This window comes from Myxocyprinus asiaticus, chromosome 8 (genome assembly GCF_019703515.2).
Source record: "Myxocyprinus asiaticus isolate MX2 ecotype Aquarium Trade chromosome 8, UBuf_Myxa_2, whole genome shotgun sequence".
NCBI lineage: Eukaryota > Metazoa > Chordata > Actinopteri > Cypriniformes > Catostomidae > Myxocyprinus > Myxocyprinus asiaticus.
This window is the reverse complement of record NC_059351.1, coordinates 18,044,039-18,059,266: the sequence shown is the minus strand read 5'-3', so window position 1 is coordinate 18,059,266 and position 15,228 is coordinate 18,044,039. Positions and strand designations below refer to the sequence as shown.

Sequence of the window (15,228 nt, the reverse complement as noted above, 5' to 3'; positions counted from 1 at the left end):
TGAATGCATAATAATAAAACAAAATCTTGGGTAGGCCTAGCCTACCTCTGTCAATCGGTCTATGTAACTTGTTGTAATGTAATCTGGGACACTTTCCATTCCAAATGAAGGACTTCGCTATACTATCAAATTGCTTGAAATAAGAGAGGGGGACATCTACATGGAGAGATTGTAGTAGGTAGTTTAATTTTGGAATACAATTCATTTTAATAACATTAACCTAATTTTACTGGGAATAAAATGCCCAAATACTTAATGCCCTGTTTGGGCCATTGAAAAGCACCTGGTTGAAAAGCCATTACTGGGCAGTATGCTGTCAGAGCCAAAGCTTCGGATTTAGACCAATTAACTCTGTATCCTGAAAATTTAGAAAAGGTATTAATAATTCTGTGGAGGGAAGGCATAGATCTAGTGGGGTCGGTGATGAATAATAAAATATCATCTGCAAAAAGTAAAAGCTTATGCGCCACACCTCCCGCCATCACCCCTGGAAAATCATCCTCCTTTCTTATCGCGGCTGCTAATGGTTCCAGGGCAAGACAGAACAATAATGGGCAAAGAGGGCAACCCTGCCAAGTGCTCCTATTCAGAGTAAAATAATCTGAAATTAATCCATTTGTTTGTACTGCCGCTACAGGGTGTCCATAAAGTAACTTAATCCATCCAATAAAAGTATTTCCGAACCCGTATATTTCCAGGATTTTAAAAAGATAATCCCATTCTACCATATCAAATGCCATTTCAAGTGAGATGGCAGCGACCGGAGTCTGATCATTCGCCAATGACCACATGATATTAATAAGATGCCTAATGTTATCAGAAGAGCTGCGGCCCCTAATAAACCCCACCTGATCTATATGTATAAGAGATGTCATAACTTTACTTAATCAGTTAGCCAGAATTTTTGCCAAAATTTTTACATCTAGCTGGATCAGGGAAATTGGACGGTAACTTTTACACTCGCTTGGATCTTTGTCTTTTTTAAGAATCAGATTGATCCGGGCTTGTGTCATGATTGGCGGAAGCTTTCCATTCTTTAATGATTCTATATAAACTTCTAACAAAAGTGGAGCCAGTTCTGTAGCATAAAATCTAAAACATTCTGCGGCAAAGCCATCTGGCTGAATCTGAGCTCCTCCAAGGTTATCTCAGATTCAAGAGAATTTTTTTGCTCAGTTGTCAATTTAGTGAGTTCTAATGGTTCCACAAAGTTTCTAATATCTTCATCAGTAGACGAAGACGTGGAACTATAACGATCAAGATAGAACACTTTAAAGGCATTATTAATATCAAAGGCAGAGGTAAAAACTTCACCACCAGCAGATTTCACTGACGGAATGGTAGAAAAAGACTCTCTCAACTTTATATATCTAGCCAAAAGCTTCCCTGCTTTGTCTCCTGACTGAAAGTATGAATGAATAACCAAAACTCCACTTTCCGTGACAAAATAGTTTTATATCTGTATTTCAATCGTGTCAATTCTCTACGGCCATTAGACGACATTCGGTGCTTCAGCTCTGCCTCTGCACTTTTAATATTCTCTTCCAACTCCATGAGTTCTCGTGCTTTGGATTTTTTGGTGAATGTGGCATACTGTATGATCTGACCCCTAAGAACCGCCTTAAGTGCCTCCCAAGCCACACCCGCAGATGGTACTGAGGACCAGTTGGTCTCCATATAAACATTGATTTCCGTCTTTAACATTTGTTGGAAATCAGGATTTTGCAAAAGGGATACATTAAAGCGCCAGCTGTATGATTTATTTTTCTCAGTATGTGGCAACATCTCTAAACTCACCAGGGTGTGATCTGAGAATAAGATTTTTCCAATTGAGCAATCAACAACAGAAGAAATGAGGGACTTAGATCTAAAAAAAAAAAAAAACTATTCTATAAAAAAGAAAAACATGCGCATTAACCCTGCGCACGACAGCGCCAACCGGCATCAATCCCTCTAAACTCAAAGAGTCCATGTACGCATACGAGAGTCTCTGCGACAACTCTGCCATCGGAATGCTCAAGTCTGGTGCCTCTGCACAAAGTTTGTGAGGCAAAATTACATAACAGAATACACTTTGTAAAACAGACCCCAACCAATAGGCAGAATAAACACAAAGAACATGTAGATTCATTCATAGAACTGTCTTGAAGGTGTGTTCCTCCAAAAAACAAACTCCAACTGATATAAAGACGTTCAGTTTCCTCAGACAGACAAACAAGTTTTTCAAGTGTTCAGTGAACCAGCTGTTATGAGTGCAGCAGATGACGTAATCATTCCAATGTCCTGTGAAAATACTCCACAAAAACAAACTCCAGCCAACAGGAGGCATAAGCACAAAGAACGAACAGATTCATCCATAACTGTACCGAAGCAGAGTTATTCCACCAAACAAACTCCAGCCACTAGGCGAAACCAGCACAAAAAAAACAACAACAAAAAAAACAGGCATCCTGGTTCCTCGAATGATCAAGTGTGTATTATTCACTCGGAGGCTGCATAAAAAAATACACCATGATTTACTCAGTCCGTCAACTTTATAAAAGACATCCTTTGTGTAGGCATGAAGATATTTTGCAGTCATTCTTAGTATCCATTCTCAATCTTGCCGGGAACTTCAGTGTAAAAGCGATCATCCGTCCATGAAAAAGTTTCTTGAAGGAGTCATGCCACAAAACAAACTCTAGCTGCTAGGCGGAGCCAACGCAAAAAGAAACAAAAATGGCTTACTCACCCATTGTTTTTATAAAAGACAGTGCTTGCTTCGGACACATAAATACCCTGCGACCATCCATTTCTATTCTCAGTCTGGCCGGAAACATCAGTGCAAAAGCCGTTGATGTAAGAGTTTCTTACATTCCTTGAATCGATCGTGTTTCTCTCTTGTCGAATTTGCAAAGTCCGGGAACAAGAAAATATTGTGATTCTTCCAAGAAAGCTTTCCTTTGCTCCTCGCCTCGCGCAACATGAGATCTCTATTGGATGATCTCAGAAATTTGGCCAGAATTGATCAGGGCCTGCTCGCTCGATTTCCAATTTATGGCCTGTTATGTCGAGCAGACTTGGGAAGAGCCCGTCCAGGAATCCCACCATATCTCTGCCTTCTTCATGCTCAGGAATTCCAACAATTCGTATGTTATTCCTTCGGTTCCTATTTTCGAAATCTTCCAGTTTTTCCAAGATTTTTTCCACGACTATTTTGGTCGCGGGTGGATTAACGGATAATTCCCTTTTGGATGACTCCAGATCCGTTTCTCAACAACCGACACTCTTGTAACCAACTCAGAGAACTTTGCTTCCATCGCTGTAATCGATCGACGTATTACAGCAAGATCCTCCAAGTCAGCATCAACCTTCGTCAGCATCACCGAGATGTTGGACAGTTGACGCTGAACCTCTCCTCCCATCGCGCCTTCCAAATCGAGTCCCCGGTCTGCAGGGCCGCCAGAGGTTTCATCTTGAGCACGCAAGTGTCTTTTAATGTCTCCAGAGCCAGAGGATTTTGATTTCTTTACCATGTTTTCCTCAAAGAACAAATATGTAACTGGGTGTATTGAATCTCAATGGATTATAACATGGAAATAATAAAAAATTCAGGATTTATCTGAGATATCAGCAGGCTGTACATTCTCTTACTCTGTGTCTGTCATTGTTGATCATAAAAAAATAATCTATTCTACTATAAACATCATGAGGTGCTGAATAATGAGCGTTTTCTTGTTCTGATGGGTGGAGTTCTCTCCAGACATCAACCATTCCTATATCCTCCAATGATTTCTTAAATATTTTTATTTGTGGCGTCTTAATTCTTTTACTATTGGTTGAGTCTAACCCTCGGTTTATGAATAACATAAAAATTCCCACCATATATAACTGTTGCCTTTGATTCAGTAAAAAAAAGCTCAAAATTGCTTAAAAAAAATCTATTTTGCTCCCAGGAGGTGCATATAAGTTAAAAGTAACTAGATTACGATCAAATTTTTCTTGTACCAAAATATACTGGCCTTCTTTATCTGCAATCTCTTTCAGCAACTCAAAATTGAGAGAATTGTGTATAAATATAGATACACCTCTTTTATTGCCTGTCCTAAAAGAGCTGTAAAACGTTTGTCTATACCCATACCTTATCAGTTTGTCATGTTCAATTAGAGAGAGATGTGTTTCTTGCAAATATATTATCTGGTTATTTTCCCTTTTTATTTTTGCTATAACCTTCCTCCTTTTAACTGGGTTGTTTAACCCATTTACGTTTGATGATGCAACTCTATAATTCTGATGCATTTAACTTTAAGATATATGGCATCATGCTGGCAAAACTTCAAACAAAAACTGAACTATAAGAACATTGAACAAATAAAGAACTATAAATAAAGAAAGACTTCCACAATTGAGGTCTAACACTGACCAACAGAGTCCCAGATATTCTCCTGGGATGAGGGAATAAGTTCTACTTCTGGTAGGGATCCCTCGCTAACGATCGGAGGAGGGTGGAGCCCCCCTTCTAGTGTAGCTCAGCGAATAATTAAACAGTGGGCCATGGTCCATTTCTCAAATCTCAAAATATTACTTCAAACAGTTCGAAATTATAACAAAAACACAGATTTATCCCATATACTCGATTTGCATGTCAAAACTATGCACAGAGGAGTGATTAATCACACAATAAAGCATTTTAGACAGTCTGTAGATAATTCAGTTCACCCATAAACTGAAGACAAAACTGTATACCTCTTCTGAGCACAGGTCAACAGAGCATACTAGGGATGTGCCCGAAGCTGAACACCTTATTCTGAAAGGCACAAATAATGACTTCAAAATGAATAATGGATTCATCAGAATAATATAAAAAATATTTGTATGACTGATTATCCAAGAGGCACAAGGATAAAGTGACATTTTAAATAAACATTTACAAAATTACAACGAATTTATGAATCTGTGCAGCCAATATTTCTAAAGTGTAAACCTTATGAATAAAAATGCGCACGTTGTGATTTCAGATCGGATGGGCATGGTCTCTGTTAATTGTGTGGATCTGGAGCTTATCAAGTGAAACATTAAGATACGACATCATATACTCTTTCAAATTCTTGAAATGTCTTTGTTCATGTATCACACGATTCACATGTAATTTCCATGTATTCATTTATAGTCTAAACCTGAGCACGACATTAGCACAGTGAGTAAAGATGCTGACTACCACCCCTGGAGTTCGCGAGTTAGAATCTCAGGGCGTGCTGAGTGACTCCAGCCAGGTCTCCTAAGCAACCAAATTGGCCCAGTTGCTAGGGAGGGTAGAGTCACATGGGGTAACCATAAGCTGGAAATCGAGCTAGCTCACAGAGTTTCAGTTCAGCGATCCGCTGAGGGAGACAGGTCCTGATCAATTCTGGCCAAATTTCTGAGATCATCCGATAAAGATCTTGTTTTATGTGAGGCGAGGAGTAAAGGAAAGCTTTCTTGGAAGAACAACAGCATTTTCTTGTTCCCAGACTTTGTGATTCGATAAGAGAGAAACGTGATCAATTCAGGAAATGCAAGAATCACTTACATCAACGGAAGGTCGCTTTTGCTTTGATCTTTCCGGCCAAACTGGGAATAGATACTAAGGATGGCCATAAAACATTCACATGCCCACAGCAAGCTTTATCCTTCATAAAGACAAAGGAGTGAGTAAGCCATTTGGTGATTTTCATGTTGCTGCTTAGTGGGCCTGACTCACTGAACATTCACTTGACTGTCCTTTTTCGTTTCTTTTTGTGCTGGTTCCACCTAGCTGGAGTTTGTTTTGTGTAATATATTTTCTTCGGGACAGCTTGTGGATAAATCTGCACGTTTTTGGTGCTTACGCCTCCTGTGACCTAGAGTTTGTTTTGTGGAATATCTCTTGCAGGACATTGGAGTGAATGGGTCTTTTGTTGCACTTTTGTATCAGCCGAATGGGCTGGCTTACTAAACATTCGTTTGACTGCCCGAAGAACTGAACAGCCCCCTTTTTATTCGTTTAGCTGGTTCCGCTAGGATGAATCTACACAATGTGTGTGTTTATTCTGTTTATTGGCTGGAGTTTGCTTTATAGACTATTTTTTGCTGTGTAATTGTGTCTCACACAATTTGTATAGAAGCATCGGACTTGAGCAAAGTTTTTGCGGGGACTCTCGTAGGTGTACATGGACTGTTTGAGTTTAGGGGGATGGACACTGGTTGGCACTGTCGTGCGTGGGGTTAATGCACACGTTTTTCTTTTTTCTGTTAAATTTTTTTGGGGGGGAAGTTCAGGGGTTGTTTGTTGCACTAATGGGGAATGTGGTCTTTATCATTTTATTTTTGACACACAATCGATTTTTTCTACTATGTCAAAATGTCAAATGTTAATATCAGTGGGTTATCTCTCTCCACATGGAATGTGAATGGGTTGGGGCACCCCATAAAAAGAAGGTAAGTTATTTCTTTTCTTAAACGTAAGAAATGTGATCTTTCCCCCGCAGGAAGCTGAAAAATTTGGGAAGACATGGGGTGGACATGTTTTCTTTTGTGCTGGCTCAAGTAAGAGCAGGGGAATCATTACATTGATAAATAAACATCTACAATTCAAATGTCTTAAACAGATTAAAGATAAATTAGGAAAAGTAATTTATGTTTTAGCATAAATTCAGGGGCAAATGTTGATTTTGGCTAATATTTACGCACCTAATGCTGATAATCAGGGCTTTTTTATAGATCTTGAAGGGATATTGCAAGCCGCTGGCACCCCTCCTGATATAATATTGGGAGGAGACTTTAATCTTTTGATGAACTCCTTGATCATAGTGAAGCAAAAGTGCGTAAGCCCCCTAGAGCTACACTGACGCTTCACAGGATGTGTAAAAATCTTGGTCTTACAGATATTTGGAGACTTTGGAACCCATCTGGTAGGGACTATACTTTTTTTTTCATCAGTCCATAAGATTTATTCTAGAATAGATTTTTTTTATATATCTAAGTCCATCATTTCATCTGTCGTTGATTGCTCAATTGGAAACATCATAAGTCTCAGATCACACCCTGGTGAGTTTAGAGGTGTTGCCACATACAGAGAAAAAGAAATCATAAAGTTGGCACTTTAATGTATCCCTTTTGCAAAATCCTGAATTCCAAAAAATGTCAAAGGCTGAAATAAATGTTTATATGGAGATCAACTGGTCCTCAGTATCCTCTGTGGGCGTGGCTTGGGAGGCACTTAAGGCGGTTCTTAGGGGTCGGATCATACAGTATGCCTCATTCATCCAAAAATCCAAAGCACGAGAACTCGTGGAGTTGGAAGGGAATATTAAAAGTGCCGACGCAGAGCTGAAGTGCCGAATGTCGTCTGATGGCCTCAGAGAAGTGACCCGATTGAAATACAGATATAATACTATTTTGTCACGGAAGGTGGAGTTTTGGCTATTCAGGGCAAGACAGTCACACTTTGAGTCGGGGGACAAAGCAGGGAAGCTTTTGGCTAGATATATAAAGCAGAGAGAGTCTTTTTCTACCATTCCCTCAGTGAAATCTGATGGTGGTAAAATATTTACCTCAGCCATTGATATTAATAATGCTTTTAAAGAATTCTATCTTGATCTCTATAGTTCCACGTCTTCATCTACTGATGAAGATATTAGAAACTTTGTGGAACCATTAGAACTAAACTGACGACTGAGCAAAAAAATTCTCTTGATTCTGAGATAACCTTGGAGGAGCTTAACGAGGTAATTAAGGCTTTGCCTAAAAAGCAAGGCTCCGGGGCCAGATGGTTTTGCCGCTGAAGTTTTTAGATCTTATGCTACAGAACTGACTCCACTTTTGTTAGAAGTTTATATGGAATCATTAAAGAATGGAAAGCTTCCACCAACCATGATACAAACCTGGATCAGTCTGATTCTTAAAAAGTACAAAGATCCAAGCAAGTGTAAGAGTTACCATCCAATTTCCCTAATCCAGCTAGACGTAAAAATATTGTAAAGTTATGACATCTCTTATACATATAAATCAGGTGGGGTTTATTCGGGGCCGTAGCTCTTCTGATAACATTAGGCGTTTCAACAATATCATGTGGTCAGTGGCGAATGATCAGACTCTGGTTACTGCCATCTCACCTAATGCTGAAAAGGCGTTTGATATGGTAGAATGGGATAATCTTTTTAAGATTTTGGAAATATACTGGTTCGAGAATTCTTTTATTGGATGGATTAAGTTACTTTATACACACCCGATAGCGGCGGTACAAACAAATGGATTAATTTCAGATTATTTTAACTCTGGACAGGGGCACCCGGCAGGGTTGCCCTCTTTCCCCATTATTGTTCTGTCTTGCCCTGGAACCATTAGCAGCCGCGATAAGAAAGGGAGATGATTTTCTATGGGTGGTGGTGGGAGGTATGGCACATGAGCTTTTGCTTTACGCAGATGATATTTTATTATTCATCACCAACCCCACTAGATCTATGCCTTGCCTCCACAGAATTATTAATTCCTTTTCTAAGTTCTCAGGTTACAGAGTCAATTGGTCTAAATCCGAAGCTTTGGCTCTGACAGCGTACTGCCCAGTAACAGCTTTTCAGCCGAGTGCCTTCCAGTGGCCTAAACAATTAAGTATTTGGTCATTTTATTCCCAGCAAAATTGTGTGATTTAGTTAGAGTTAATTTTGACCCTTTAATAAAAAGTTTTTCGAGCAATGTGGACAGGTGGGCTTCATTTCATTTATTTATGATTGGGAAGGTTAATGTTTTTAAAATGAATTGTATTCCAAATTTCAGCTACCTGCTACAATCTCTCCCTGTAGATGTCCCCCTCTCTTATTTCAAGCAATTTGATAGCATAGCGAAGTCCTTCATTCGGAGTGGTAAACGTCACAGAATACACTTTAGCAAGTTACATTTGGCGATTGACAAAGATTTTGTTTTATTATTATGCATTCGGTCTCAGACATTTGGCTCATTGGTCGCTTCCACCTGAGAGAGCCCCTCCCTGGTTTTGTATTGAACAGGAATTTCTTGCCCCTATCTCGCCATTGCAAAGTCTTTCTATCAAACTAACCGGTAAAGTTAAGTTACACCCCGTTATATCGCATTTGCACTCAGTATGCACAAAAGTGTCCAGAGTGTTTAATTCGGACATTTATTTAAATGTTGCCTTGAGCATATGGCAGAATCCAAAATTATGTATTAATTCCCCTTTCTGCTGGTCAGTGTGGATTGTGAGGGGGTTACTACACTCGGTGACCTATATGAGAGTGGAGTGTTGAGATATTTTGAAAATATGGTTCAACATTTTAGGATTCCCAGATCCTTTAGGTATTTATAGCTGCGCCACCTTCTCTGTACTATTTTTGGGGGTAGCATACACCCCCCCTAAAGCAGCAGATACTCTGGAAGTGGGGATTACTGCGTTTGGAAAAGACCATGAGGCATCTGTGTATTACTCCCTGCTAATTCAGAGTATGGGGGACGGAGCTTCAACTTTGCTCAAGAGATTATGGGAGAAAGATCTAAACTTGGTATTGGAGGAGGGAGTGTGGGCTAGCATTCTAAAAAACATCAAGTCTACATCTAGATGTAAGGGTGTGCCTTGTGCAATTTAAGATTTTACATAGATTCAACTGGATCCCCTCTAGATTGTATAGACTGGGTCTTAAAGACACACCCACCTGCTGGCGGTGCCAATCAGAAGATGGGGACACAACCCATGTTTTTGGTGGTGTGTTAAGATACAAGAATTCTGGTTGAGGGTCCAGAGTTTTATGGGTGATGTATTAGGTACTCAAATCTCATTTTGCCCCAGACTCTGTATTTTAGGTGATGGGGCGGTCATTGATGTAGAGGATAAGTACATGAGGAATTGGATCCTGGCCGGTGTTATGATAGGCAGACAGGTCATCCTTAGAGGATGGAACTCGGCTGGAGTGCCCTCGTTTCTTGAGTGGTATGTGGAGATGGGCATGGTAGCGACATTTGAAGATTTGTCACATAGAAGGCTAGGCAAAATTGATTTATTCATTAAGAAATGGGGCAGATATTTAACCTTTTTAGAAGGCTCTCGGGGAGGGGCAGTGGAGGGAGACATTGTTTTAAATGTGTGTGTTGTAGCCTTTTTTTTTTTTTACGTATAGTTATGTTTTGTTTTTTTTGTTTATATATATATATTTCTAAATATTTTCTACTGTTTTATTGTCTGTTTGTGTGTCAATTGGCATTTGACCACTGGGGTATCTGTTTGTGTTGGGTGGGGGTTAACATTCGGGGGTAAGGGTTGTAAATTATATAATGTGATTCCAAATGTTCTGTTATTTTTATATATATATATATATATATATATATATATATATACACTATATTGCCAAAAGTATTCGCTCATCTGCCTATAGACGCATATGAACTTAAGTGACATCCCATTCTTAATCCATAGGGTTTAATATGACGTCGGCCCACCCTTTGCAGCTATAACAGCTTCAACTCTTCTGGGAAGGCTTTCCACAAGGTTTAGGAGTGTGTTTATGGGAATTTTTGACCATTCTTCCAGAAGCGCATTTGTGAGGTCAGACACTGATGTTGGACGAGAAGGTCTGGCTCACAGTCTTCACTCTAATTCATCCCAAAGGTGCTCTATCGGGTTGAGGTCAGGACTCTGTGCAGGCCAGTCAAGTTCTTCCACACCAAACTCGCTCATCCATGTCTTTATGGACCTTGCTTTGTGCACTGGTGCGCAGTCATGTTGGAACAGGAAGGGGCCATCCCCAAACTGTTCCCACAAAGTTGGGAGCATGGAATTGTCCAAAATCTCTTGGTATGCTGAAGCATTCAGAGTTCCTTTCACTGGAACTAAGGGGCCAAGCCCAGCTCCTGAAAAACAACCCCACACCATAATCCCCCCTCCACCAAACTTCACAGTTGGCACAATGCAGTCAGACAAGTACCGTTCTCCTGGCAACTGCCAAACCCAGACTTGTCCATCAGATTGCCAGATGGAGAAGCGTGATTCGTCACTCCAGAGAACGCGTCTCCACTGCTCTAGAGTCCAGTGGCGGCGTGCTTTATACCACTGCATCCGACGCTTTGCATTGCACTTGGTGATGTATGGCTTGGTTGCAGCTGCTCAGTCATGGAAACCCATTCCATGAAGCTCTCTACGCACTGTTCTTGAGCTAATCTGAAGGCCACATGAACTTTGGAGGTCTGTAGCGATTGACTCTGCAGAAAGTTGGCGACCTCTGCGCACTATGCGCCTCAGCATCTGCTGACCCCGCTCTGTCATTTTACGTGGCCTACCACTTTGTGGCTGAGTTGCTGTCATTCCCAATCGCTTCCACTTTGTTATAATACCACTGACAGTTGACTGTGGAATATTTAGTAGCGAGGAAATTTCACGACTGGACTTGTTGCACAGGTGGCATCCTATCACGGTACCACGCTGGAATTCACTGAGCTCCTGAGAGCGGCCCATTCTTTCACAAATGTTTGTAGAAGCAGTCTGCATGCCTAGGTGCTTCATTTTATACACCTGTGGCCATGGAAGTGATTGGAACACCTGAATTCAATTATTTGGATGGGTGAGCGAATACTTTTGGCAATATAGTGTATATTATATGGAATCAATAAAATAGTTAATAACAACAACAAAAAGAAATTGACATTTCATTCAGTTTTGGTGCACTTCCTGTTTAAGCCCCGCCCACACCTGGTTCTATCCGAATACAGAGACGGATAATTTTGTCATACAAACCGATACAGATACAAATAATGGCTTCGCTGCACACCCCTATAGCATACCCTAATCCGATACTAGCGATTGCCTCTGGAAGCTGCGTAACTTTTCTCATATACGGTCATGTTTGCTTCTGCCCGCTCTCTGCCATTGGGTGCGTTGCATTAATCTTTATTCCCACGGGGACTGATCCAATGTTTCAATCGGTTCTACTGCATATCCTCTCTTGTTCAAATCCTTCGCTGCTTTGGTTCTATTGTCATAAAGCTGAGGGCCTGAGTCCCAATGGATTCGCATCTTGGCAAGGTAGGGAGTCTGGAATCGAATTTTGTTCTCCTTAAGGACTTTTTTAATTTCCTTGTATTCTTTGAGCTTTGCATTTACTTCCACAGGATAGCTATGTGCAAAGAATAAGGATCTGTCATCATGTCACATTTCTTTTGCTCATGCCGACCGCAGGACCAGTTCTTTAGTACTGTACTGCAAGAAGTTGACTATGACAGATCTCGTTGTGGCATTATTTTGAGGTTTGGGTCCCAGCGACCTGTGAGCTCTCTGGATTTGTAGATCCAAGCTGCCATCCAGTGAGAGCTCTGTTTTTAGGAGAGCGTTGATGAATTTGAACATGGATGCAACCTCCGCTCCCTCTTTGATACCGTAAATACTAATGTTATTTCGCCGTGACCGGCCTTCAGGATCCGTGATTTTACTGTGGGCCACCTTTTGCTGTTTCAAGTCATGAAGTAACGCATCCTTCAATTCCAGGTTTGCAGTTTCAAGTTCAGTGATCCGTTCCTCTGTCTCGTTAATCTTTATGCCGTGCGATTGAATATCACCTGCGATAGCTTCTGATTTATGTCGCTCTTCAGTTTATCTATTTCTGTTTTAATATCCTTCCTAAATTCGTCTTTGAATTCACTTAACTCCTTTTTCAACTCTCTTTAAATCGGAGAAGTCCTTGCTAAGTGCTCGCACTGCACGCAAAGTTTCGACACCATGCTATTTCTCAGGTAGAGAGTTGTCGCTGTCATCAGATCTCGTTACACTCCTTGTGTGTTTTTTGTTTCATTAATCCTTTCTTAGGTTTCGCCCCACTCATTTTCCAACCATATCATGGTATTTAGACAAATAGTACTTGATTTTTTGAGGGCTTTTACACTAAATGACCGGAAGCATTAGTTCCATGCTGCCATCTCACGCCACGCTCAACCGTAAGTCCTTTCGGACTTGTTTTTACTAAACATTTCTGCATTATGCACCGAATTTTCGGGTTATTATTGGGATTTTGGTTGAACAATAAACTGCATCTGGGATTTTGTTCATTCTGGACTCTTTGTCTGTGCCCACCATAAAAAGGAAAGAATAATAATTTTTTTTGAGGTTCTAAAAATAGATTTTTAAAACTATTCACCAGTTAATCGGTTATCAGTATTTCCCACCACCTTAGTTATCATATCGGCACAATCCACTATCGGTCGACCTCTAACTGGGACACTTGTTTCTTTCACTCCACATGATATTTAATGATATCTGTGTATTTACATTTACTATAAGCTCCTGATATGAAATATGAAGGATATCTAATCCCTCCATGGAGAAAATAACAGCCTACAGGTTTGAGTACATAATGACAGAACTTTCATTCTGGTGTGTTTCATTTTCCGCCACTGGTTCTATACATGTCTCAACATTAATACTCATTCTCACAAACTAATACAGCGTGCAGATTTATACAGAACACTAACTTACCCAGACACGTGTGGTGACCGGACAGTCTGTATCCATGACGACAGGAGCAGTGGTAACTACCCACAGTGTTATTACATTCGTGGTCACATCTTCCGTTTTGTTTGATGCACTCGTTTACATCTGTAAATCACAAACACACACACAGGCCAACATTAACCAATCAGATGACTGAATTCAAACCTCACCTCATGATTGGCAAGGGTTGTGCTTGTGGGTGGAGTCATGCAGTCAAACAGAGACTCAGTTGTTGATGGTCTGGTAGAAACTCATTCACTCTTTCCTCTCAGCTGAACATTAAAAATCATCCCGCAGCAGGGGGGCCTGGGTAACTCAGTGAGTACTGACACTGACTACCACCCCTGGAATCGTGAGTTCGAATCCAGGGTGTGCTGAGTGACTCCAGCCAGGTCTCCTAAGCAAACAAATTGGCCCGGTTGCTAGGGAGGGTAGAGTCACATGGGGTAACCTCCTCGTGGTCGCGATTAGTGGTTCTCGCTCTCAATGGGGCACGTGGTAAATAGTGCATGGATCACGGAGAGTAGCATGAGCCTCCACATGCGGAGTCTCCGCGGTGTCATGCACGACGAGCCACGTGATAAAATGCGTGGACTGACTGTTTCAGAAGCGGAGGCAACTGAGACTTGTCCTCCGCCACCCAGATTGAGGTGTGTAACTGCGCCACCACGAGGACCTACTAAGTAGTGAGAATTGAGCATTCCAAATTGGGAGAAAAGAGGATTAAAAAAAATAAAAATAAAAAAACATCCCGCAGTGATTATTAATATAGCATTTGTGAATGAATGCAGCTCTGTGCTGAGCTCTGGATGCACTTCAAACCCTCTTTAAATGTTCAGTGTTTGCTCGTCTGCTTCTCTCTCTAGACACAGCTGATGAGTCACAGCTGATCTGTGCAAAATTCTGCAGAGGAATAAAACCAAATTTTGACCTGTCCTGAAGAAAGTGTGAGCATTCTTTGCCCACGTTTGTTTACTGGCTCAAATGAAGAGTCTCTAGATTTGACTCGAGTCCCTCCTTTAATGAATGTCTATGGGATTTGTACACCTGTTTTACCGTCCACCAGGTGAAAATGAAAAAGGGTTCATTTAAGCATCACTGAATAAAAATATGGGACTTTCGAGTACTTTTTCCAGCACCAATTTTTCATTCTCAAGGACTTTGTAGAAAATTGAGAAAATGGCATTTTCGATTAATTCAGAGTTAATCCAACTTAAATTACATGTGACGCAAATAGTATTTACTAGTCGGATACTAGTAATTACAGTAATTGTGATATGGTGTGAATGGACCATTAAAACTGAATAAAAGGGGTAACCGGCCAGGAAAAGTAATGCACTCTATACAAATCTATACAGTATATAGTATATGAAAGTGTATATTTAATTTTTTTGTTTTGTCATCATTATTATAATCACATTTTATAATCTACATTCTATCAATTAATACTTAAAAATTGCATATATATTAATGATATGAGCAGTCATTGTTTAAAATAATTTAAAAGTATTTACATTGAGTTTACATTGATATGTATACCACGCACTCAAACGGCACTGTCTCTTTAAGAATAGCGGCAGTTCAGCGAGAGTCTTGCAGAGGTGTTTTGCTTGAGCGCATATTAACGAGAGTGGTTGCTTACCGCATCTGTGCTATGTGTGTTTAAAATTGATGGCCCTTTTTACTTTTAGAATGAAAACTGACTAAGGCTAGGCGATATGCAAGAAATATGTTCACAATATTTTAAT

General features: G+C 40.4%; 1 protein-coding gene across 2 annotated transcripts in view; it reads right to left on the bottom strand.

Annotated features, from left to right (window-relative positions):
- The window catches only part of LOC127445114 (growth arrest-specific protein 6-like), a 61,929-nt gene that overhangs the window by 22,856 nt on the left and 23,845 nt on the right, over positions 1-15,228 (bottom strand). For both annotated transcript variants that reach the window (XM_051704916.1, XM_051704917.1), the window contains exon 6: positions 13,466-13,585. In XM_051704916.1, the coding sequence (XP_051560876.1) occupies positions 13,466-13,585 (120 nt within the window). The remainder of the gene's footprint in view (positions 1-13,465; positions 13,586-15,228) is intronic.